The following is a 27,152-nucleotide window of genomic DNA, read 5'->3' on the forward strand; positions in this document are numbered from 1 at the left end:
CGCGTCGATGAACACTCCCGAAGCGTTTATCTGCGGTCCCTGCAATTGCTTTGGCTATTACTTGCCGCGTACCATGAACCACAAACTGTGTCAGACACAGTAGGAACGTTTCCAATGCTCGGAATGGGGAAGGAAAGGAATGATTATAGGAAATTAATCGATATTAGTTGGTAAACTATAACGTACATCTGTCTGTATATCCCCGTATAAACTTGTACCTTCATATATTATTCGTACATCAATAGGAAAAGATATAACGACTTACTTTGTTAAGTACCTGTTTCATTGATAAGGGGAAACGGAAAACAGACTTACCCTGGTAGTTACTGGACAGCAATCACCGACGCTATATTCCCATGGTCGAGCAAAACAGAGACTGTGGTCGCAAATATTGACAGACATTAAGAGGACCGGGGAAAAACGACAGAGCAGAGAGCAAAGCTTCGAAAACACGAAAAGCACACAAGAGAAATTCTGTCAAGTACACTGTTATATTTTCATTACAGTGTCGTATCGCCACCTCTGGCAAATAGAACGGGCTGCACCCCTTTCCTGTCACCCTTAGAAACCCCAATCGAGTTCATCTACTTGCAGAGTGTACGAGAAAACAGTTTCGCGGGGTAGGAGCTGCCATGTTAAAGCCTCCACCGCAGAATTTCTTTGCGGAACGAGTTACCACTGGTAGCATGGTGTCGCTGTTTCGTCTTGGTTTGAATTCCTTCGATTTTTGCAACTTTCGTTTTTGAGTGTAATATTTTTTCTTTAGATCCGTTATCTCGTTGTTCATCTTCTCCATGTCGACCTTGTAATCGCAGATCTGGACTTCATACATGTTCAATTCTGCGATCAGACACTAAAGAAATATTCTTATGAATTGGAGTTTGAAAAATTTATTCTTGAATTTTTTCTAGAGCTGCTGCAGACTCGCAGAATTGTTTAAAATATTAGAAAAATATAAAAATGGATATAAGCAGAAAAATTAAAAATGTATATAAAGAAATTTGTTGAGTTACCTTCATTTCTTCTCCCCTTTCACGCAAGGCTTTCTGAGTTTTATTCAGAGAAATCGCCACCTGAGGTCCTGGGTGCTGCGACAGAACTTCACGAAGATTAGTGTACAATTTCTCCGTATCTTTAATTTTCTTTTCCTTTTCAATTATATCGTGAGCCATTTTAATCACTCGCTTTTGAAGAATTTGAGTTTTCCTCAACAATTCATAGGCGGAAGGATCAGAACCCTATTAAAAAATCCAGAAAAACGGATTTCATATTAAATATCGATAAAACGTTTTTCGAAAATTTCTTCATTAACAATAATAAAGATCGATATACTTGAAGTTTTCTCCATCTATGAATATTCAATGGAGTCTGTACTTCTTCTTCCAGTGCCATAACCTTCAGCCTCTCTCTGGTTAAATCACGATTCAAATGAAATACTTCCTGACGTAGATCACTCATGTTTTCTATGTTCTTCGTCAACAGAGTATTCTCTGTCCTCAGTTTGTTCACCTCTAGTTTCAGCAATCTAATATCCTCCAACCTCTGGTTGTACTGAACCTCACCACGTTGAAGAGTACCGTGCAACACTTTTATTCTGCTATATTGAAGGCTCAATTCGTCGTTCCTTCTGACTAATTGCGTGCCAATAATATCCCTTTCGTTCATCACGGTGTCTATGTCCTTTTTGTGGCGTCCTATGTCTGATTCTGCCTTCGCGATCACCTGACGAAGGCTCTTCTCTTCTTCTTTCATCTTCTCGATCTCGCGTTTCAGAGCACTCGCGTCTTTGCGAGCAGATTGCAGTTCGATTCTTATGCCTTCCTTTTCTTTTTCTACCTTGTTGCGAACTGGAAGACAAACGGTAGCGTGAGAAGTTCGAGTAAAGAAGCATTAGATAGGTCTTCTCAGCATTGGGACGTAATGGTATTTTATGTTTGCCATAAAAATAAGAAATGAAAACCACGTACGAAATTCTTCTTTGATCAGGTTGGTCTCCTTCGTCACGATATCTTCCTTCAACTGCTCGATCTGATGGCTAAGTACTGACAACTTGTTCTTCAGATCCTGTGTCTCGTCCTGTGACTCTACCAAGCTCTTGCTATACGCGTTTCTTTCAGCACGGACAGCCTCGAATAGATTCTGCTGTTGACGGTATTTTGTCTCAGCTTCTATTAACTTCTTCTTGTAATTCGAAATCTCCAGCTGCTTTAGCTTAATTTCACTTATGTGATCCTCCACCTGTTAACGTAATCAAAGATGCACTCTGAATGCAGTGGTACGAGTCAACGATTGGGCAGTCATACATTTTATACAGAACTAATCATGCAATATTTAAATATCGTGTTGAATATTGCACTACACCAAATGATAAAAGCTCACCTGATATGCCAAGTCCTTTATCGTCTGACTATGTTTTTCCCTCTCCTTTTCAACCGTCTGCAGCTGTTTGGTCAGTTCCATGACATTTCGCGTTGTATCGTCCAATTCAGCCTCGATCTTTCGCCTACCGTAGTCGCTCACCACCAGCTGGTGGTTCAGCCTCTTAATTTGTTCTCCTAGGGTCTCCTGATTACGCGCCAGGATGTTCTTCTCGCGCAACAAAACCTCGATCTGTTGCTGTTTGTCAGTATACTGCTTCCGGTGTATCAGCGTCTCTTGTTCAGCATTTCTCATTGATATCAAAGCTTGCTTCATCTGCTGCTCGAAATCTGATCGTTCTAACTCGAGTTTCTGTAACCGTTTCGTTGTGGTACCCGCGTCGGTTTTCATCTTCGTCATCTCTGTTCTCATTCTGCAACGTGGAAAAGTAATAATATATTTGGAAAATTATCTATTTTCTTTGGGAAATTGATTACACGACTTTGATTAATAAAAACCCTCCGTCAATTACGATCTATTAATTGTTAAACGAAAGAATTTCATATTTCATAAAATAATATTAGCAAAAGCAAAAGATTAAAATCTTTATTTGAAAGAGTTCAACTGATCACAGATCAATGAGAAAATTCTCCAAGTAATTAAGCTCTAATTCAATTAAATTTCAGCCGGTTCCCAATTTAGCTTAGGCAATCTTCTAAGTAAAATGAAATTAGCATTTCACGTGCAACATCTCACGAGAAGGATAAATTCGAAAAGGAGAAGCCAAGGAAATTTAATGGAACATGCACTGGCATTATGATGTTAAATTGCATTATGGTAATGAAGAGTAGCAAACAGTTCTAAATAATGGTACACATTATATAACAAATTGATCCTGTTATTTGTTCTCGTTGCAATGCTAAGGAAAGCAGCAGAACCTCCGCATAGACCTAATAATTCAACCTAGTATTATGCGCTCTAACGATCGTTAATTTAAGACCGTCTTCATTGTTGCATTCTGAATGCACCAAAGATACATATAACTGCTGCTTATTTATAAATAAATTAGAGCTTAATCCTTTGAAAATCATTTCTTCTCGCAGACCAAGGGACAAGAAAACACTTTTCTCCTCTTTCTATGCAAAAAACTGTTATCATTTTGTCAAAGGGAAGAAAAATAAGCGCGATTCTTGTCAACAATGTCCCCGTTGTTTCCCTGTGAAATACAGAACGATTTGCATAGCAATTATACATACACCGCGTACGTATCGACGTTGCATTGTAATGCAAAATTTAATGGAAAATAAATTTCCTCCCCGTGCATTGCAACTAGCAATCGGTATCGGTCGTCACGAATATAATTTCGCAAATAACCCAACGAATAATGCTGCTCGAATTACCCGTTTCGTCGTTGCGATCAATTACGCTTCTGTCGCGACTGATATTTTATTAACGTGAAACGAAATGATGCATTATGGGTTACGTGACAGTTGATTCGTTACGTACAACGAAAATTCACATTTATTTTTTTTTTAAAGATTTTAATTAACAAGAGGAGACAAGTGGATAGAAGGTTGAAAAATATTGGAAACATATTTTTTGTTATCTCCAGAAATTCATATTAAGAAGTAAAAACTACCCCCTTTACTACCCTCTATTACTCGTATATTAAAAATATTCATAGTATAAGAACATGTTAATAAATTTAATGAAATAAATTTAATGAATATAATCAAGATAACAACAGTTACTTGTGTAACGCCAGCTTCGTTTCCTTCAGCTGCTTTTCCTTCGATGCAATGTCCTTTTCAAGATTTTCTATTTGAGTGTTCGCGTTATCGAGATCCGTCTGAAGATTCGATTTTTTTACAGACAGCTTGTTTATCTCCTTCTGCATTTTCTCACCGGATGCTTTATGCTCTTTCACTAAACTTTCTAGCCTGAATATGTTGTCCGCTGCTGCTTGGATCGACGAATTCGCAGCCTAGATAAGTTCAATTCTGTAATTAATCTCAAGTAATGAAGTTGCTAAAAGTCGTCATAATTTACATAAAATATTAATATTTTCAATGAATCTTAGTAGTTATGAAAGGGAGGATTGTTCTCGAAAGTGGAGAAACATTAAAATGTAGTTTCTTCAAGTTGTCAGACGGCACTTACTATCTCAACCTAGCAGAGTCGCTTCGTTTCTGTTACCTGTCGTGAAACTTGTTAAACTTTCACGTGAATTTTGAGGTCGTAGAACGATGTAGCCAAGGAAGATGCTATTTGTTTGATTTTCACTCGGAAAAAGCCTGGGAAGGAGGCTGGGAACAAAAGTTTTAAGTGCGAAACTCGCGACTTTCTCGTCGGATACGAGTCAACATGGAAGTTCAGGTTTTAAAATAGTAAGGCAAAGTTGAACATTTATTTAACAGAACTGAGAAATTTAAAACAGGAAGAATTGTATGTCGAAATGTAGTTATTTATAAAAATTATGCGTTTTGTTTTTCTTTTTTTTTCTAATGCATGCCAATAAACATTTCATTATTTATTTATTAATTTCTCTAATATTATTGTAACTTATAAGAAATCATGAAACTATACAACGTGGTTAGAAATTAGCCAGCAGAATAATCAAGAAACCCTTACATGGAGATTATCCGTTTTTGCAATAAGCTCCTCTTGCAGATTTTGTACTTCATCTTGAGCAATCTGCTTGGCTCGTCGTTCTTTCGAGATTTCGCTCAGCTGGGTGTCCAGGTTCTCCTGCATCTGCTCTATCTGATGGCCCACCAGGCTGTTCCTCTTCTCAAGCTCGTCGGTGTACGAAGACATGTTCTTCAACCGTTCCCTCAACGTGTCCACCTCGCTCGTCAGTTTCTCCTTCTCCTGCTGAAGCATCTCCTTTTGCTTGGTAGCTGTACTACTGCAAGATTAATTGAATTGTTGAATTTAACACATTCGCTGCGAATCATTTAATAATTACTCGTTTTTATGAATTCCATACCCCCTAATTTTTAACTCACGAAAACTTAAGATAGCAACATGTAAGAAAGAAGGTGTCAAATGTGAAAAGAAGTGATAGAGAAGATGAAGCAGTTCGAAAACAGGAGCAGACAAAAGACCGTGAATAGGAGAGAAGGACGAAACCGTCGGTTCCTATTAAGCAATTACAAAGCTGTCGTGAGAGAAGCATCGATCGAGCGTTTCAACCCTTTGCGACGGAGTTGGCCGGAAGTTAAAGACAGCCTCTGCCAGTCCTTTGTCTCTGTTAAACCGAGTGAAACGAAGCACAACATCTTTATGGACCACCATGCCACAACCTACGGTTCCGTTGGAACGGAATTGCATTTCTGACCGTGTTGACTAAACAAAGAGACCTTTATTGGACACGCTCCTTCTTGCTCAAGGATTAGTCTCTCGGGACATCCTTGTGGCTTCAACGCGATCACGATGCACCCACACACACACACACACCATCGATGCCATGATGACGATGTCATTTATTCAATCTGGTCACGTGAACCAACCTACAGGAACTGGAGCAAATTTAATCCTCGACATCCGTTGTACAATAATCAAAGACAAATAATTGGAATATGGTATATAATTTGTTTATAATATATCTTAGGAATGAAGCACAGAAGAAGAGAGAAATTTCTAAGTCCCCAAAGAAAATGTTTGGAGTGCAATTGGGGTGTTACCATTAAAATTGAAATTTACCTTAAATTTCGTTAATTAAACGTCTATTTTATATAATTTATAATTTTCAGATTTGTTGATTGCCCCTGGTAAACTGACCCTTGTACTGAAATATGGATCTCTAAAGGATAATTTTGCTTCCTGTGGCGAACCACAGGCTTGAGGTTATCAAATAACTATCCTAGAGGCATGGAATTTGTTCAGATTTCACCTGGATTCATACACACACGTACATACATCTTTGCTACCGATAATCCAACGATCTTCTTTCGAAGAGGAAAATTGCTTTGTAAAATGATCCTGCACGTTCGTTCGTAGAACGTGTTACGAAATTAGATTATTCAAGCTTCCCGCAGACACGTCCCACGAAGGATTATTTTGTCACTAGGAACTTTATCCCCTTTAACCGGATTCTCGTTCGACGGTTCTGCATAGTGATCCCAAATACAAGCCTCAAAAGTGTGTCGAAATTATTTTCACTCTGGCAATATTATTAATTAAAACTGTGATTGGAAATTTCCTTGGGATACTTTTAAAATTATTCAAAAGTGGTGAAAGACGAAAGATGAAAAGTGGTAGAGCAGTTACTTGCAACGAAAAGGCAGAAATGGTGTGAAAATGTGAATGGGTAAAATAGCAAAGGAGAGACTTACTCCTCGCCAGCGGCGAGCAGTCTGTTCTTTTGAGCGATTTCCTGGGTCAACTGAGTGACGTTCAATCGCAGGTTCTCGATCACTTCCTGTGCATTCTGTTCGCGCGTGTGAGCCGCGTCAGCTCGCTTCATCGTATTCATCACCTCGAGGTTCAACCTCTCGATCTCCTCGTTGTTGTTCGTGATAGTTTCCGTCAACTCGCGGATTTTCTCCTCGCTCGCGAAAACTTCCTCCTGAAATTACCAGCTTTCGGTTAGATTCGATTACCTTTCACTTCGAAACTCGACAAGGACTCTTAACGTGTTCCGTAACACCTAAAATTTCACCATTTCGATAGGAAAGATCGAAACCAAAATTTTCAATAAAATATTTTAGAATTTTTACTTAATTTTTTATTTGTAAGTGCAATTATACCTGCAGTGCATCATACTTCTCCGTCAGCTCTTTTTCCGTTCTATGCGCATTGTATAGAGATTCAAAGAGAGTGGTGTATTTGTCTTTGAAACGAACCAATGCTTCGTTGTCTTTTATTTCCCCCAGCGCCTAAGAAACGAAACCACTGATATCATTTCAATGCACCAAGATATCCATCGTTAGTAAATGAAAGTGTAGAAACTCTGCAACTTATTCATTACCCTTTTAATTGACAGAGTTATTGTTTCAAGAAAAAGGATCTGCGAATACAAGTTAATTTTTAAATTTCAAAATTTTAGAATTTTAGAATTCCAAAATTTCAGAGAAATTTAGTTCATCGTAGGAAAAATCCTAGTTGCACCAATGATAAAACTTGAATGATGAAGCGGTGACGATGAAACACGCGATATCGCGTGATCGGACGTTTAACGTTAACGTTATCGGACAAAAAGAAAGAATGTTTCCGGAAAGAGATCCTCCTCACCTTCTCGTACTGCTTCTCCAGAGTACAAAAGGTGCTGCTCGCCGAGCTACCCTCCGAAGGTGCCTCGCTGTCCTCGCTCCCATCGTCCTGAAACGTGTCATTCTTGCAAGGTGACAGGACACATCCATCTCGTCGTTCCTTACTTTTTCACGATCCTCGTCACCCAGCCGCGCCACTAACCGTCGGTCTACCCCCAACTAATCGCGTCTCGGACCCGATAAGACCGGGTCCAGCCGAAATTTACGAGCGATTTCTTTTTATTCGCGACACTTTACGAGCCTCGCTAATAAATCGTAGCCAGGACACATCGATTACCGGCCACTTACTCGAAGAACCTCGAAAGATTCGTCCTTCGACGAACCGTCTCGCACGTTTTATGATTTATCTGGATTTTTATTATTTCGCGATATTGCTCGTCTGGATTTTCATTGTTTTTATGCTGTGAGACTCCGTGCTATCTTTTTCTATTTTGGCTTCCTTTTATATCGTCAAGTTACGGAATGGTTTTTCTGAGTTATCTTATGGGTTCTTTTCAGGGGTTATTAATATTTCATTGGAGATTAGTGGTCTGTCTATTGGAGATTGATATAGAAGTAAGGAATAAATAAAGATTGTAAAAGAAATTTCTTATTACCCTTTTGACAATTTACATGGCAGTCTCACATAGAAAATCATCATTGTAAAAATTTTTAATAAGTGCAAGGAAAATGATAGATAAAAACAATGTTATCCAGTAAAGCTTTAAATGTCTTTTTTAATCTTTTACTAAAAGATTTCTTACCGCAGATAGTCGCGCGGTTAGGTTATAGAAACATGAAATAGTTCAATTTTAATAACAACATCAGCTTGCTTTGCTGTTCCATCATCTTTCTCGTTATTGCCATTATCCATTTTCACAGCTTTCTCAAATAATTCTTGACGAGATATGATTAGTTAAAATCAGTTAATATAAATCAAAAGTGATCTTTGTCGAGGGTCGAGTTAGAACTGATTTAAATTTCACGTTGCTGCAGCAATTCATTTTTTTTTATCTACTGTGTTGTTTAAATTGATTTATAGAGTTTATCTTGTTCTACAATAATTCTTTTTTTAAATTTATTTTTATTTTAACAGATTTTTTCAAAGTATCTGACAACCCCTTTAAGATTCTATTTTAATCACAATTATTTATTAACACTACCAAGTCTCTGTTCGAACAATTACCGTTAAATAAAATATAATTTTCTAAAGTTATTTAACATAAAAAGATGTACTTACGTCTAAACCTGCGTTCATCTCCATGTCCATCATGATGTCGGATTTCGATGATTAAATCAGAGCTATAATTAATAAAAAGAAGAAATCGCCTTCCGGATAGTGATTCGTATTAAAAGTAAATCTACCCAAATTTTTAAATAGAACTAACGAAATACAGATTGCACTATAAACTATCCCTGTTTTTTATATTTAATAACTTCTTGATCTAAATTATTTTAAAATAAAATGTTAATTTTGTATTCAAACATTACTGGGTAACAGAAAAATAATATTGAGTGGAAGAATGTGGTATAGAAGCTACTTTTAGTATCGCGATTTCCCTTATTGACTGGTATCCATGGAGGCGTTCTTCAACCCCCGAACGGCAGAGAAGGGTTAATGGTGACCCAGACCTATAAAAAGCACCCAATGCTACTTCAACTAAGGAATTTGTACAGGAAGATTCATAAATTGACTACTCCTCGAAAACAAAGTCATGTCCATTCTTTTTGGATCTGTAGTCATTGTTACAGTGATGAAAAATATTTAACAATTTTGCTAACTTTGGTTGGCAAATATGAAACCTACTTCTAGATGGTAGTCTGTACAAAAACGGCTCAAACTACTCAATGCGTTACCGATCGATTTTCCGAAATACCGGAAGAGTAGCATCCTCTATCAAAAAACAGAGAAAACTACACGACAATTTACCGATTGCCGAAGGAACGATCTATAAGTCGACAACTTATCTAATGCCAGCGGGTCGGACGATAAGTCAGTAACTAGTTTCAATTTATTCCCAATAGACAGCGCCAGTATTCCGCTGTTTCGGAAAATCGATCGGTAACGGGTTGAATCGAAGCACTCTGCTGTTATAATACTTTCACACTTTTTACTAGAACAGCACCGATAGATAATGTACCTTAATTATAGAATTAATTTATTAAAGTTAATATACGAACATTATGTAAGTGCATAAAATGCACCATCCAAAACCTATGCATTATAAAAAACAAATCAAATAAAAAGAATTTTTAAAATCTGTCTAAATATCTTTATAAGAATATTATTTATATAAACATCCACAATTGTAGCAATAAATACGTAGCAAACAAATTTAAATTTTCGAGAGACCATCCTAAAGCCATTAAACAGAAATCATAAAACACAGTCAAAATCAGAAGCGCAAGAATCGAGCAGTTTCGCTAAATTGTCCGAAATTTCAGATGAAAAACGACGGTCTGAATTGGCAATCCTAAAATCGTTATACGCAAATTTCCCAGTGGGACTTGAAAAGAACGTTTTTCTTCATGGTGGCGGGCAATGCAACGAGGAGAGAAGAGTGAAAAACCGCAATGGAAGCGACAACGAGCTCACTCGCGGCTGACTAAACTATTCCCGTAGGCTGATGACACGCGTTACAATTAATCAAGCAAAAACTGTCAACTGCCATGTCCTGGTATATATATACGTGAACAGGGTGGGAAACTATCGACCGCAAACAATGCTTAATGCTAGGAGTCGTGCAACCGGCAAAACTAGATCATCCTAAGGGGTTACGTGCCAACCCTCTTGGATCGAACAACGTTCTCTTTAACTTCTTCCCTTTTCATCATCTTCCTCATTGTTCACGCTTGTTGTTGCTTTTATCGATTAAACCGTACGAATTAAAAATTTTCTCTCTACGATCCCTTCAATTTTCTTTTCATTGTTGTGTACAAAATTTTTCCAACAGATACGCGAAGTATTCTTTCCGAAACAGAACTTCGCGAGCACTGCAAATGTCAATGCATCCCGTCGACGAAGTTGGTCGTTAAAAAACTAGCACAGACGATAAGCTACAAAACGAGGAAAATGTGACTACTGTTTTGCGAGCACTTCAAATGATCGCTGAAATAAAGACGCGACATGAAAGTAGATCGGTCACAGATAGTGTGGCAGCGATTTTTAAATTGTACAAAACAGAGGATAGAAAGCGACATTGCGAAAAACTTCAAGCACCCTCTAGTGAAAGTTCAAAGGTTCTCTTGATTCGCTATTAAAAAGCCTGTTGAATCTTCCTTTGCCGTTTCAAGCACATTTTCCACCCTTCGTGAAAGCGAAAACTTTATACAGCATGCGGTTGACGGATGAATTATGGAATGTTTATCTAGCATAATTAGATCGTGTTTTTCTTCTCTTTACTATCAATTTTTCGAGAGCCTCGATAAGCGATCGGCCTAATCAAAAATGAAATTGATCACGTACTCGAAAGAAGAAAAACAAGCTGCAGCGGAGAATGTGTTGCCTACGAAATAACAGAGTTCCTGAATTTCCGGTTAAAATAATAAAGAAAAGTGATCTTGGTAAGGCGTTAAATAAAGGAATTTGAACGTTATACGCAAGCTGATTTACGCTTATCCGTACGATAAACGTTGCCGTAATGGGCTCGATTTAAAACGCTTTTTGTCTTTTATTCGAAACTCATCGTCTTATCGGAGGTGAACGAGCTCGACGAAGGATGATCCACGCGAAATCGTTGTCGATAATCCGTGAATCGACTTTAAGTGCATGAATGCGTGGGTCCTGTGCACAGCCTAAGACAAGGATAATCATTAATCACGGTTACCACGAAAGTTGCCGTGGCTTTTTACGATGTTATTGGAGAACACAAAGAAGAGGCTGAGGATGAAATAACCGTATAAACCTTATTCGTTGCACCTACGGTGCTTTTAAGAAAAACGAGCAGATATATTGTATAATATAAACAATAATAATTAATGACGAAACATTTCACAAGCAATAACTGCGATTCGGTAATAGTATCGATGATGGAATAGTTTAAAGGTTGGACAGTTTACGTGCTATGCAGAATATGAGGGAAATTTTCCTCTTCAAGTTTGCATTAAGCATGCACCTTACTCGTTGAAGATATGCGGCTGCAACAATGAGGAAGAACCATCGAAGATCGATAAGCGGCCTTCGATCCGGATATCGAGGTAAACCGATTAAGGAGATCCTATCGATAAGTTTCCTAGTCCACTTTATGGAAACTTTTGCTAGGATGTGCCACGCGGGAATAGACGAAGCCAGCCTCGACTTTGCATACGAAGAAATCGGAGAAAGCAAACATAAAATCTTTGATAAAAGTTACTACACTATACGAGATATGTACTTGTTATAAACTTTACTGAAATTATGATTGAACGTTTCAGGTTATTGCACACCAAACGGCAAATTTCAAAGGAGCTACTATAAATACTAAAATTATTCCAACCAAAATTGAACTGTAATTTAATTGTATCTATATCGATAATTGAGCTCCTTCAATTTGAAAATTGGTGTAAAATAATCGGTAAAGAAAGTAGGGTTGGTCATTCTGAATTTATGAGATCAACGAGGGTGAATAAATCTTTCATCAACTTGGAATAAAGTAGATTTAAAAGTCTCGAAGAAGGGTGAAAGCTTTTCGTGGAAAGCTTCTTTCAGATTCGCAAAACAGGAAGTTGTATCTTCGAATGTTTTCGTTCGCCACCCATTCAAATGAGGAAGAAATTCCTTTACCGTGTACAATCTTCGTTGGATAAAGAGAACTTTCGACGAGCTAAAATTTCAATTTCTCGCGAAAAGATCGCATCGCTTATTCTGACCGGTAACGGACAAAATCGAGCGAACGGATTTCTTGTCGCAGCGAAAAAGTCAATCGCAAACGCGACCAAAAATGGACGGCAAAAAGGAAAGTCAGCAGAGATTATTCCCTGGCTAGGATGGGCGCTGAATATTCAGGTTTAAACGAGTTTTTCAAACGAACGAACACGTTCAACAATCGCAGTAGGAAGCGATCGGCATCGCGAGGGATGATTAGAAAAAGAATTGAAGAAGAGGTTGCAGAATTAAAACAAACGATCGGATAGGTCGTCGGCCCGAAAACGTCCAGCAACTCGACTCGATCGCGAGATTAATCCATCGAATGTAATTGGAAGGTCGGTGGGGTGTCACAAGCCGGAAATTTACGAGCACCTGTGGTCCATACAAGTCATCCAGCTTTTGTTTTTTTCACAGAAAACGCTCGTACGACAATAAAGACTATTCCGGAATCGAAAGAATACGAATGCTCTGACAGAGGATACACATTCAGAAATTGATCGATCTTCGTCAATTTCGACGCTAATTAGAAATCTGTTTGTAAACTGATACAAACAGCAATTAATTCAATAAGGATTCCAGATCGAAATTTAATTAATTAGGTAAATTGAAATTGAGATTTGCACGAAATATGCAGGATAATATTTCACTTTGAACTCTGAAACATTTTTTAAATACCTAACTTGAAATATTTTGGCTTTGAAACAGCTCAGCGGTGCAGTGTAATTTCGCTGATCTAAAATAAAACTGTCAAAAGTCTGCCTCTGAATATGCAAAAGAACTCGGAGCATCGGTTTCAATAGAAAAACATAGGGTTTTTTGAAAGGAAAAATGTGTTACAGGAATCGTTACCGTAAATTTCAATTGGCCAGGTCCAATGAATGCAGCTTGCACCGTGCGAACGGATTACCATGACTGCAAGCTCCCCTTTTATTTATACTGGGTAGAAACGTAGTTGTCAGGGTGCATTGATCATCGTCGCGATATCCGAGCCGCAGTTTTTCCGTTGTTGCAGATGGAAAAGCAGAGCTTTTTCCAGGACAATTGCTGTTTCGTAGGATCACCACGTGTGGCGTGGGAGTGAACGGATCCACGTGGTGGTGGCAGATGTCGCCCCCGAAGCTTGCGAGCTTTCAAACTGAAAACAGTCAGTCGACAGCCGACCGTGCTGCACGAGATGTGAGTTATGTTGTTGTGATACCGGAAGAGGACTTCTATGACCCTGCAACAGAACGAAGGAATGTAAACATTAGCGGTAAGTGAAACTTCAAATGAAGATTTTTTATTTGAAAATTCATGAAGCGACAAATGACGATTATTGCACGCGAAAGAACCAAGTTCCTTTCTTTCTCTTTTTCTTTCTTATTTCGTTGAATAGCACAGGTTTTACAGTTGTATCTTCAATGAGAAAGTTTTACTAAGGAAGTTTTACTTCAGCTCGTTATTCGCCTGGGTGCTATACAGGTTTTCAAGTTCTTCTTCCGCGAATTAACACATTGTTCCGCGTATATTGTTCTTTCGCGAAGTTGAAGAGTTTCGCGCGGGAAATACTAAAGGATTGTAAAGAGGGAAGATAAGTTCCTGGCTTTGATTAGCAACTGGTGACAGTCGTTTAATCGTTGAAGAAATAATACTGGAATAAGTAACGTTGCAAAAATAAAATTTCAGTAGGAAATAGATAAAAATAAATGGGCAATTTTATTATTCATGACTTAAAATTTTTCAATCAACCGTTTTTCTATTAACGGTATTAATTGTCAGCTCGTTTCTCAGTTTTAAAATGACAGATTTCGAATTTAATTTTTCATAATATTCGACCAGTGAGCATGTATCTTTTCAAGGATCGATACAAGCTTCAGTCTGTAGCCACGACTAATTACGAAGCTTCTTTTTGTTCGTGCGACGCTCGTTACGCGGTAGCTAATTAGTTTCCTGAACGGCGTCTGAGAGAAAAAAAAAACGCCGCGGACGTCTTAACTCGTGATAATTATGACGTATGTGGTGGCAGAGTGTATTCAAACAGTGGCAGAAAGACGCGAGACACGTTGATGCGTTCGTAAGCACGCGTCAACTTAAATGAAACCTCGAAAACTTGTCTAACGACCAGACTGTTGCTAAAACTCCTTCCTGTATATTTGAAATGTTTCAGAATTATTTACAATACTGATGAAGAATTCGAATTTTCATGTATTGAAATAATAGAGTTTCAAATTTAAAAAATGAAAATAATATGAAATATAAAATTAAATAAAAATTGTGGTTCTCTCCATGGTCCGCCATCCGAGGGTCAAGTAATTCGATTAATTAAGAACAAATAACCGCACAATTCTCTTGAATTTTTTGTAAGTATGTACCATGAAGTGTGAAAGCCACAGCAAACTTGTGCTTTTATGGGGTGTCCAACAATGGCTCGAATAAGCAGATTTCCATTCACAGGTCAAGCTTTTCATACAGGAAACAGTGTCTGAAAAGGGCACGCGTTATTAAAAACAACTTTGTCCCAATCGTAGTAAACATTTTCACAAGTCCGCTTCAGGCTAATTTTACGTGCTTTTCCGAAAGCAAAGGTTTTCCCTTTGTGTTACAGTGTGCATTACTCTCCTTTTGCAAACGACGTTTCACAGTCATAATACTGATGTTTATATGTTTCTTTCTTTTTAATAAATAAACCCGTCTCTTTCACGGGTATAAAGTAGGGTATTTTTGTAAAGCTGAATGGTCGTTTTATCCTCTCTCTATATGCCACCTCTTTGAAAAGCTTTACCAACGATTTTTATATCCTTAAATGTTTGAAACCACTTTTAGACAATTTTTCGTTTAAAATCAAGCAATTTATGGTTATCAACTAAATAACGAAATAGAAATTCCATATAATTAATATTTCATTGAACCAATCGATTGAATGTTATAAAAATAAGAGTAGCAATTTCTTTTTCGTAAGAAATAGAATTTTATTCACTGAAGTTCTGAAAGCAATTCGTCGTGTAAACAATACAACTGAAAACAGAAAAATATGAGACAAATTTTAAATTACAAAGGAAGTCAAATACAAAGAAGAATAAGCTAAGGAAGATGAAGTTATCTCGATGCAAAAAAAAAACAGTTGTTTCGCTATAAAGCTGGAGAAAACTGATTACTCGAAGCACGAAAGCTTGCAATCGATGCTTCATAAGTAACATCATATGTCTCCTGACATACTTCCGTTGTTACTGTGTTTCATCTACAAAATAACGTTCCTGTTTTTCCATTTTATAAGTCCACCTTAGTATTATGAAACTCGTTGAAAAATAAACGTAAAATTTGCCACCATCTGCTATTTCCACTTTTAAACGTTCGAAATAATGAGGTGGTCGTAACCGCATGAGAAACTTAATTTTAATGCTTGATTCGACGAGTGGTTATAATCCGATGATAACAATGGAAAAGTTCGATATTGATTTCATTATACAGTTTGGACATTCGTTATGCTTTAACTGCGATTCTATTGTTCTCTTTCTGAACGAACATATTGTGGATTCATTGAGTCTATTTGTATTAATCAATTCCCAAGAACTCGATATTTCCTCTCCAATTCACGATGATAATATTTTTCATTGCGATAGATTAAATTAAAGAACATAAAATGTTGAAGTTAATAAAGTTGGATTGAGATGAAGTTATACAAAATCATACATTATTTGTAAGAAGTGAACATCTTTTGTTCAGAAGAACTCGGAACACTTTATATGAATGGAATTGTCAAGCACAGAATCTATAAAATTCATAGATATTAACGATACGAATGAAAGAACTCACGTTTATCTGCTTCAGCCTGATTAAACGTCAGTCATTTCCGTTTCACCCGTTTCTCCCTGCATCCTTTCGAAGGAAGTCGACAAATTTAATGTCACGCAGCGTTCTGAAAAATGATCGCGCGATGAATTGGTTGAATTCTTGGACACGCGAGCATTGCACGTCCATATGGGTGTAAAAACACGTTTGTGAAAGGCTAGCAAGCTTTACAAAGAGTTCCTTCGCGTAATGTTGTGCATGGCGCGTTAGAATGATCAACGGGGGGTGGTTTACGATACGATCGGGAATATTTGCTATTTTTGAGTTTCAAGATTTCAATAAGAAGTCGTTGTACAGTTATGCAGACCTACATTGCCTTAAAGGTTGAAAATTTGGGTTAAGTATCTTTTAAATGGAAGGAATTTAATAATATTGATGAATTAAACATGTATATTGAAGAGAAATGGAGGTGCTTAATTAATAAGTATTTAACGTTATTAGACTCAAAATTAATGATTAATTAAAAGAACTAATTATCATTTTCTTAGACTTACATAAACACCCGATCCCAAATTGCACGCATGGAAGAAGTTCGAGGATCTTATGCTTCAGCCAATGGTTGGATTCTCAGAATTTCTTTAATTAATTCTCTGATTTCACGTCATAAATTGAGAATGTTAAAACCTCCCTCCAAATGTGCTTTCATTAGTTCCTCCGCCCTTTTTGAGCTAACTAATAAAACTCATTAGAAGTTTTGATCGTCAATAAACTTTGCGCTAATAACCTTGTTATAATTCAGAAATTAAAATAAATTAATTTGACTTATAATTTTTTCATCTAATTATGAGAAAACCGACTGTCCAATCTTTTTGTTGAAAAAATGTAATGCGATACTTTTGTGCGATATTGTACCGTGGCGACGCATCGCAGCCTTTGAAAACGCGTCAAAAGGTATCGATACTCTCGAAAGTTCTGATCGTCTGGATCGCACACGCGCTGCAAAGGATAGGGAACGCTTGTTATTTCGATAATAATCGACTCTATCGACGATCCATCTTAGCCGGGTCTAGCATGTAAACGACTCGGTACAACGATCGGTCCACGTAAGCCGTCCGTTCAATTTCCATGGAAGCTGTACACCGCCAGGAATAGAGTCAAGCTTGACAAACGTGTCAACGTCAGAGACACAATCCAGCTAGACGATTTCCCTTGACGTACACGGAATCGAAGATCGAACGACGACGATCGATCTACAGACGCGGAATTCAATCATAGGACGCATTACTTTATCGATCGTGTAATGAAATGTCGAGCCACGGATTCGGGTCAACGGTGGATAGCACGTAATCGATATTACTAAGGGATCAGGGTTAAATTGTTTAAGATTACAGATCCTTCCTGTGGAATTCGTATCTATTGCGATATATCTATGGATTTATAAGATAAAACGACATTAAATTAAATTTAAAACAAATTTAATTATCTTACGCACACGCATTTGAAAGCATTATCATTCGTGCGCAAGTAGTATAAGTCAATAGTCTGTCAGACGCGATCACTAAATTCATATATGATGAAACACGGAATTTACCGCTATTATTCAATCGATGAGGGTAATCAATTGAGACTGATCGTGATCGGTTACTTGCAAAATTAAGTATATCGTGCAGGCTTTGACTGACGTTACCTTGGTGGTCGCCTAATCTGTCGTTAGCCTGCACATATGTATACGTTATCGATAGTCATCTGTCACATGCCTTGGTATAATGAGCTTCTGATACTGTTCATTAATGATTCTCGGTTCTGCATCAATTCCATAATAATTAAATATTAGAAGCCTATTGCACAAATGAACTTAAACGTATTGTTAATAAAATTTTACAAGTTGTAAAATTTCAAAATTTATTATTATTTTACAAAATTTCTCATTACGTTGTCTTGTAAAAATTCTATACTATAAATAATTCACTGATTACTAATTAATACCCTTAATTTGGACAATTCATTAAATTACTTAAAGTATACTATGAGCTCATACTACGTTTCCATATTTGAAAACTTGTAAATTTTAATTTTATTAGGTCAAATAAAAATATGTATTCTAATAGATCCAAATACTTTCTAGGATCTAATAAAGCGATGTTCGCGTCGAAAAATGCTATGAAACATGCATCATGTATCACAGCTGGAGGGTAACAGCGGGCCAAACAAAACGTACTTTCGGGGTCCGGGAAATTGCGTTAAATTTTAACATTTCCCTTCGAAACGCGGGAAATATATCGTGAAAAGCACTTCACCCTTTTTTCCCCCAACCACCCCTTTTTTCTATACCCACGCGATACTCCAAGCCAGCTTTTCATCATCCGCAGAAAGTCGATCGGCCACTAAATTATCTCTACCCACTGGTATAAGATCATCTTCACGTGCTACATTAACGTTGAAATACGTCGATGGCATTTAAAAATAACGATCCAGGTGAAAGAAAGCCGGCTTCCCTTTCCTTAACGAGGGTAATTTTTCATTCCTGGCCAACCACTAATGCAGTCAATTTTAAAGAGAAAAATTCATCTTTTCGAGAATGCAAAAAGGTTGACAATCAATAATAATCAACCTGTTTCATATATGTGGTTGAAAACTGATTGCGTCAAATTCAACCGATAAATCCGATATGTCATTTTCAATGAGACATTATTAAATGTAAGTTAATTCGATTACCAATAGGAATTGCTTCATTAAAGATACTCGTCGAACGGAATGAAAGGAGAACTAACGAGAGAGCAAATATTGAAATTGAAGAAAAAGGAACAAGCGAAGCGTAAGGTGTTAAATAACGTATTGCTTGATTCACGACAATGAAAAGATAAACAGCAATCCGGTTTTCAATGATTCCGTATAACCTTTCAATTTATAGACTTCTACTATGAGAATACTGCTCTTAAAACTTTGCTGTAGCCCGTCTCGCGCGAATAGATTCGTTGAATTTTTTATTACTTGAGGGAAATCAGACACGTAAACTATTTATTTTCCTGGTCGGTATACCTGGCACCAGACTAGATCGATGCATCTTGCATTTATCCAGTATCTATCCACTGGCTGTTATCTAGTACAGTCAATATCAGCAGAGGGCTGTTGAAATTGCTGCGGTTGACGCATGATTTCATCGTAGACGGAAATCACGGACCTATGCTGCAATGAAACAGCATTAGACATCACTGGGATAATCTCCGAATACAAATTTCGCTAATACCAATTTCAGCTATTTCAATTTTTTATATTTTATACTTTTAATATTTTAATTTAAAATATTTTGCGGATAACTTGGTTTTTCTCTAAATTTTTATTCGAATTCTTGAATGTCTTCGTTTTATTCGAAATTCGTGTTCGATGATTATTCGAATAATGCCCCACCCTGAAACGGAAGCGCGAAAAGATAACTCGCCTTCGGCTATGAGAAAAGACTAGCATGTTTCTGATGGTGCTTTTTGCGGAAAATAAGAGGAAAAGGAAGGGTATTGCAAATCTGGTGAAAAAGGTATGCTTCTTTCTGTCATCGTCCTTTTTACCAACTAACGATGAAGCATAGAGGTATTGAAAAATATAAAAAAAAGATCTTCGTTTTAATAAATCTGCATTGGAGGATCGTATTGATTTGTTCTCTGATAATAGTTTTTCCTATTCAAATGGGTGTAATGGTTGAATAATAACGAAGGAACTATTATATCTGTTGGAAGGATCGGTATCTGTTGTTAATTTTTTATGAACTATTATATCGAATATCCAATTAAACATATCGTAGTGAACATATCGTAATGTTAAATTAACTCTCAGTTTTGTAATAGTTGAATAATTAATTAACAAAACCAGCGATAGCAAATTAGTTATAAAGGCCTTTAATATTCATAGTTAATTTACTGTTTTTTGGATGAAACTAATACCGATACACTATACTATCGGTTTAACTTGGAAAATTGATATTAAGCGTTCATTAGGATGAACATGATGAAGCATAATACTGTAATTATTAGTTTTTATAAACAAATTGTAACAAAGTATAAAATTATTTGGTATATTATAGAACTTTGAAAGTAGAATGCAAATTAGAATGTATAATCATTTTATGCTCTGAAGGTATAATATTACCCTTTCTATTTGAAAATTTTCTAAGGAACACAATTATGAAATTTATACTTTCTAAGGAATATAAGATAAATGTATTAGATGATGAATGTTCAAACGAAGTTGAGAAACGAAGTTTATGGAAGTGTGAAGTAATGTTACTAACTTTCCATGAACAACTGTTAACAATAGCTAAAGACGAGTACAGCCTACCGCATAACCATATTGTTACAAAGTAAAACTCATACATCAACCCCCTTGACAGTTTCTAACATGCCTAACTAAGGGAGCGTCGAGCACTGCTTTTCAGGCAATTGAATTTACAAACTTCTCTTCTTAGCTACTTTCTACGCAAAATGTTCGAAAATGTTACCCTTTTATAATCCATGAAAGCTGGGTGCTTCCCCTTATACCCATGAAAGTACGCTAACTTTTTATAATTTAAATCAAATTCTCCCGTTTCTGATTATCTGTTCGTAAACTTCTTAGAAGTTTAAGAGGTCAATAGAGAAATAAGGAAGGAACACGGCTTCAATCATAATTAAAATATTTTCAGAATTAAGATTGTTATTTGTTGCAAGCTTTTTGACACTGTTTCATTCACGTTCAAGGAAATAGGTCGCTCTTAAAAAAAAAAAAAGCTGCCGCCTTCATGGTCGGCAAAAAATGGCCACGTACCTTGTGTTCGTGCAAGGATCAATACTTTAGGTCGTATTTTCACTTTTTCCAGGAAAAGGCCCCTGCAACGAGGACTTACATTGCTAGACTTTCTCACAGTAGAATATACACTGACAAGTTCCTCACAAATAGCGGGAATACCAAAGGGATTCCTCTACCATTATCGCATTTCGCGTCTCATGAAATTCAAGACATTTTATCTTTTTGCATTTCATTCGCTCGAATTTTGTTTCTATTTTTCAATAAAAAATTTTCCTTCTGATAATTATTCTTCGTTACGAAAGCAGATTTGAATTACAGTTAACCCGACATTCGTCGTCCGGCGATTATATTCATCCCTTAAGAGCTTCTCAAATGCCATCGGTCAGCTTAACACCGTTTTCCCATGCGTTATCCGCTTCCAATATGCTTGCATTTTTGCCGTGATAGAATGACGTATAGCAGTCATAAAGGGTGAAATTGTAAGCCGAGCAGAGTGCGGCGCATAAATCGATGAAATTAAATCGAGGAGGTGTTAAAAAAAGAAAAAAATGCACGCAAGTATTACATTGCGGTGCAGAAATTGCAAATCAGACTGTATAGTTGAACGCAGCCAGTTAGCCCGACACGGGCTCATTAATTATGATCGCCGCGTTACCGAAGGGTGTAGGTGGGGACGGAACAGGACAAACGGATCATCTAATTGAAAACAACAAACGTTAAATAGCTATTCGAGCTTGAAAAGATAACACCGCGAGGGGAGGGAAGCATCGGCCACAGTTGTCAACTGCAACCCTTTCAGTTTCCCGTTGGTCGTTGACGAAAGAGAAAGGTCGGTTAATTAGAATACTGTTCGTGGGTAATCGACAGGCTCGAATTACCGGCCACTTCGGCAATGTTTAACGAACCGAAATCAGATCGATACAGATGGTGACGCGGAAAACTCGTACCTCGTTTCGTCATGAAACGCGCGAAATGAAAATCTATGGGACGTGGAAACCATGCGACGTGACTTACGACCGTACGGATGCTGTTTTTTAGTGGTTGACGCTTTTGGATCGGGGTAATGAAGGATGTGATGGCTTTGAACATGCACCCGCGAAAATCTTGGGACATTTGTTATAATTTTCACGAGAGATATTGCTGTCGAATTAAGTCGGTGCCTTTAAATATTTTAATTTAAAATTTTTATATTTTCCCGTCCCTATTCATTTGGTATTCAGTCATAGATAATTTTCTGCTGATGATTTATTTCCTATGTTCAATTCGATAAATTGAAAATTTCCTTTTGTATTACGAAAAGAAAATTGAAAAATCCTGTAAAACGGCTGATGAACTGCAGCTCCTCGAAATGAAAACTGCACGCTCATCAGGATCAGCCAGGACGTGTTAGATTAAAAAATAAATAGGCTTTGGTTCGAGCCGATAGAACCGCTCGAAATTACTTGAAAGCTGACAATACCGGGACAGGGGAAGTGGAAAGGTCGAAAAGAAAAATGATCGAACGTACCGAAGTAGAACAAGCGTGGCGCTTTACAAACGTTGTTCACCCTCGATTCTAGCATGGCTGATATGCAATACGGAACAGGAAATTGTTCTCGTGCAAATTTAAAGTTGTCGCTACTGATATGTGAATTGTATCTACCCCATTTTTCTCCTCTCATTCTATTGTCTTTCCATTGCTGTATTTTTATTTTGGAATGTACGACGAGTAGATATCAGGGAATTTAATGAAGCAATATGTTGTACTGTTTTAATTAACATTGTAAAGGCGAATTATTACGGCTAATAAATTTTTGTGAAAAATAGCGAACTTCCGTTCTTCCTTTCTTATATATTCGTAATCAAGTATGTAACGAAATATTGATTTCCGGTTAAATAGGAGGATGTTAAAATCTTCTCTGGTTATTTACATTAATGCGGTTAGCTACAAGTTCCTCCTACCACGTTGACGAGATCATGCCCGCAAAGTTACGTTGCTTTACGCAGAGGAACAATCCGTAAAGTTTAACGGCACCTTGCCACACACTAAAATTCCCAACTCAGTGAACTTCATATTTTAACCCTCAATGCTGCTTCCATTTGCTTCTTCGTTTAATTAATATTTACGATTCATGAATGGAACCTCCATGCTTTCTCAACATTTGATTTAGGTATTATATCGTAAATCTTTCACCTATCTGTCATTTAATATTCAAGGTAATTTTCGAGTTACTTTCTGTTTATCTCATGTTGGTTGGAACGAGATAATGGAAAAATACCATAAAAATTATAGAACACGATGCCGTTACAAATACTGCTTAAAAATTTATATGATCTTAAGTGCAACTGCAGAATTCTTTTACATAAACAGAATCGTCCCTTTATTTTGGATTTCATTTAAATTTCATTATTTTTCGAACTTCATTACCCGAGGAAATGATTTATGGAAAATTCTTTCTGTTCCAACTTTTGTCTGTTTTCGTAAATCCTATTAGTTTTGAAACAACAGCTTTACTAAATGCACAGGTGTTGATCCAGCTTGTGGTATACGGTTTTACCGTGGCTTACACTGTTTCGGTTGTTGGTTAAATTTTCACCCCGTTCCTCTGAACATCGCTGGAATATTGCAACTGATGGTAAATAAACGTATGATGAATTAATATCATCACTCGTAACAATACTAAGTTGCTATCGAATAAAAATAAAATAACAGCGAAGGTAGAATTTTTTTGGCTCGAAACGAAAGTAGCGTAACGAGTAGAGGAAATCCTGAGAAAATCATTCGTGATCCCAGTTATATTCTAGAAAAATGGGGCTGTATGGAGAGCCACTATTACAGATAATAGAGATGTTTTTTCTTAGTGAAACGGCAAGGATTCCAATGAAAAATGTAGGGTGCGAGAAGCGAAGAGAAAATTATTGTTTGGGCAGTCATGGTGTGATGTTATTTATCACTTCCTAGTAATTTCTAGACGAATCTAGTTGATATATAGAAAATGTTTAAAATATGGTTCTATTTAAGAAATACGTATGATTTATTCCTTCTTGATTCAAATATTTATTTCTATTAATATTTGAATATCTGGTATCACGTATTCATTACTTTAAAATGTTAGTTGCTATTTAAATTTGTGAAAGTCAAAGGTTCCATGAAATGTCAGAGTGCTAAGCTGAAATTGTGCAATAATTTGTACAATTTTCCAATAATAATTGAAGGATTTAGACTCGCCTTGGCCTTTACTTTTTTGCGCCACTGGTTCCATCAAATATATTCACCCTTCTTAAATTTTCCAATGTTGACCCTTCCTAAATCATGCTGTTCTTCGGTCCGGAGTCTAGGTCAAAAGTCTGGGCTACTTAATCCCAATGAAAAAGAATCAAACCCGTCGAGGTCAATCGAGAGTGTTGGCGTTCTTTCCCTTTCTGCAAGGTAAAAACTTCTCGCGCATTGTGGTTGGTGTGTACCCAGTGATCCCGACTATAAATTCGCTGGATTACGAACTGTTACGTGGCCACGTTGGTGAATGTTAGGGCAAGGTTTCAGCGAGCCACCTTCGGCAAGCCGATTCCTGAAAATACGGGTCTGGTACACTTTGTCTTCTGCTTAAACGACACCAGGATTGACCGGGTCGAGCTTTTTAAAGTAGCCTTCGATAAACTAAACTCGAACAAAGGTCTGACGAAGGGCTTGAACGATTGGCCACAATGAACGGCGAACAATTTTTCCTCTTCGCCTTTCAGCTGCCGCTTTTTCTTGCCCCGTTGTTTTATCGTTCCTTTTTCCATCCCGTTTTTACTTGTTTTCTAGCTATTTCTCTGGATTGTTGTTGAAAATACGGATCGCTGTAAAACGTAAGCTGAAGCGAGGTTCATTATGGGCAAATAATGGACCAAAAATAATAGGTGAAATTAATTATTCTTTTAAATCATCAACATTGCTGTCAAACAATGATTTTTAATTAATAATAATAATAAATACAGAATATTTCTGTCAAAGTTATGGATCTGATGATTCGTAGTTTTCTGTATGACGAAATCCAAAGCTTATTACCCGATACTATGGAAAGTATGCGATGGCTATAATTATGAACCAAAGGGTAGTGGAAGTTACCTCTTCATGTATCCATTTGCGATCGTTACGTAAGCACACGCTAAAACCAGATTCAAAGTTACGCTCTGCTATTAATAATTACATTAAATAGACATGTGGATCCTGTGCTTCGTACTTCCCTTGGGCCACTGTCGTGGAATTGAGTTTTTAATTAAACGCGGACCACTCATCGGTCAGCTCACGGCCTGGATTAACGAATTTATCGGAAAATCGTGTTACTGTCTCTTGATGTATCGTGATCCGAAAGAAATAATGAAAATGTTAATAAAAATTCTGAGATCTTCACGTGCTGACGATTTAATTAGATTACAATTTGAACGCGATTCACCAGTAATTTTATCTGAAGTAACTTTACCAAAAGTTAGCGAAGGTAATTGAGAAAATCAGCGTGAGATGTGCGAAATGAAATTCCGACGAATATTCAAATTACGATTCGTACGGTTCTCTTATACACACAAATCTATTCCTATTGGGATCTCTCTGCAGAAGAATCAGTGGTCCAAGCACGTAGCATGAAATGCATTCCAAAATCGTAGTAACTTGGCCTGCAACTCGAGCAAGAACACCTTCGATCGCCTATTCGATGGACGAATGCATCGCAATGTCTGTTTTTATTACTTTGTTCGACGACACCCTGACGTATAACTTACACGTTAGAGGACGTATCGAAGAAGATGAAAGAGAATTTTTATGAGCAATCTCAGATCGAACGTAAAGGTGATACTTGTACGCTGAAGAGGGTAGCAATATTAAAGAATGAGGATCCACCACTTCAGAATTAGAAATGATATTAATTTCTTTTAAAATTAAACCAACGAAAAGATATTAACACGATCTTAATATTTCCAACCACAGAAAAGAAGAAAAAATATTTTCATTACCAAGTTCTCTTTACAAAGGCAAATGACTAGTGTGTACATTAGGAAGAGAAAAGGCAACTATTCTTCCATTTTCACCGCGCCACACCGACAATGCAACTGCGTTGCATCTTTAATTGTCCCTTATTCCCATTTTCCTACAGAGCTTACTGTCCCGGTTGACGTTCCAACAAGTTGATGTTGTTACGAGGACAACATGTGGGACCCGGAACTGTTTCATACACTCGACATTACTAAAGAGACTCATTAGAAATGAGTTGGGCTGTACAACCGGACACGAACTGATTCTAGATGAAACAATAAACCGGAAGTATCTTTCTACAGGGGAGTCGCGCTGGTACAAGTCATATAATTTCTTTTTTCTAATTGCAATTAGAAAAATGTGTTGGAGTTGAAAGATGAATTTTTCATACATACGTAAGACCATAGATTTTCTATCTGAAACCATGATTTTCTGTTTTAATGCTAGGCTATATCAAACTCTGGCATGTAACCCAGAAAATAGTAATGCAATTTGAAAGTTTACTTCTGACAATTTTTTCTATTATAATTACAGTCGGAAGGAAATAATTTGGTTAATTTTCCGGGATTACTCCATGCAGCAGAAAAGAATGTTCTTCCGTTAAATGAAGTTTCCAAAACTTGCGGATATGAAGTTTCTTTGTAAATTCTAGATTAACGTCTGTATGGAGAACGTCCAATTTCAGCCGGTCCTAACAAATGTTTTCTGACAAATATTTATTCGACTTTATTGGATTAGCCGCGCCAATGAATACGTAACAGGGAAACTTGAAAACGACAGACGCTGTAATGGCAATGAATAATTGAACACCCGCGAAATAAATTGCAAATATTTCGAAATGAAAATTACGTTTTGTACGGACAATTTGTAATCGTGAAACTTGCGTTTCGTTTCTACCTTAGCTGACTAATGAAATAAAATATTCCTTGATTTCCTTTTTAATATTTATCAGTCAACAATGTTTGAGATTCACTGTGATTTTCGTTCAATTTTGGTAATATATTTTTGCTTTTTTAAATAATTTATTACTGACAAATGTTATTCGTGACTTTTAATGTGAAAATTTTACGTGAACGTTGCACAAAATAAAAAAGAATCGTTTTTCATTTCGAAGTACGTATTTCGCTCCACTCCTTCGAGGAAGTTCATTCAATGAGCGTCC

The 27,152-nt window shown here is 37.0% G+C and overlaps 2 protein-coding genes across 2 annotated transcripts in view; one reads left to right on the forward strand and one right to left on the reverse strand.

Annotated features, from left to right (window-relative positions):
- Positions 1-366: 366 nt before the first annotated feature.
- On the reverse strand, positions 367-13,355 carry LOC114873493 (cilia- and flagella-associated protein 58-like). The gene is made up of 12 exons (XM_029181870.2): positions 13,306-13,355; positions 8,851-8,912; positions 7,594-7,680; positions 7,110-7,238; positions 6,696-6,928; positions 4,990-5,266; positions 4,110-4,342; positions 2,380-2,791; positions 1,968-2,238; positions 1,333-1,847; positions 1,014-1,238; positions 367-853 (listed from the first exon to the last, which is right to left on the reverse strand). Exons 2-12 carry the CDS (start codon positions 8,881-8,883, stop codon positions 581-583), a joined length of 2,688 nt encoding a protein of 895 aa, XP_029037703.2. The 5' UTR covers positions 8,884-8,912; positions 13,306-13,355; the 3' UTR covers positions 367-580.
- Positions 13,356-13,364: 9 nt separating this feature from the next.
- The window catches only part of LOC114873490 (zwei Ig domain protein zig-8-like), a 46,076-nt gene continuing 32,288 nt past the window's right edge, over positions 13,365-27,152 (forward strand). The window contains exon 1 of the mRNA XM_029181868.2: positions 13,365-13,708. The gene's annotated coding sequence lies outside the window, so the exon portion shown is untranslated. The remainder of the gene's footprint in view (positions 13,709-27,152) is intronic.

The sequence above is a fragment of the Osmia bicornis genome, chromosome 6, assembly GCF_907164935.1.
Source record: "Osmia bicornis bicornis chromosome 6, iOsmBic2.1, whole genome shotgun sequence".
In the NCBI taxonomy this organism is placed as follows: Eukaryota; Metazoa; Arthropoda; class Insecta; order Hymenoptera; family Megachilidae; genus Osmia; species Osmia bicornis.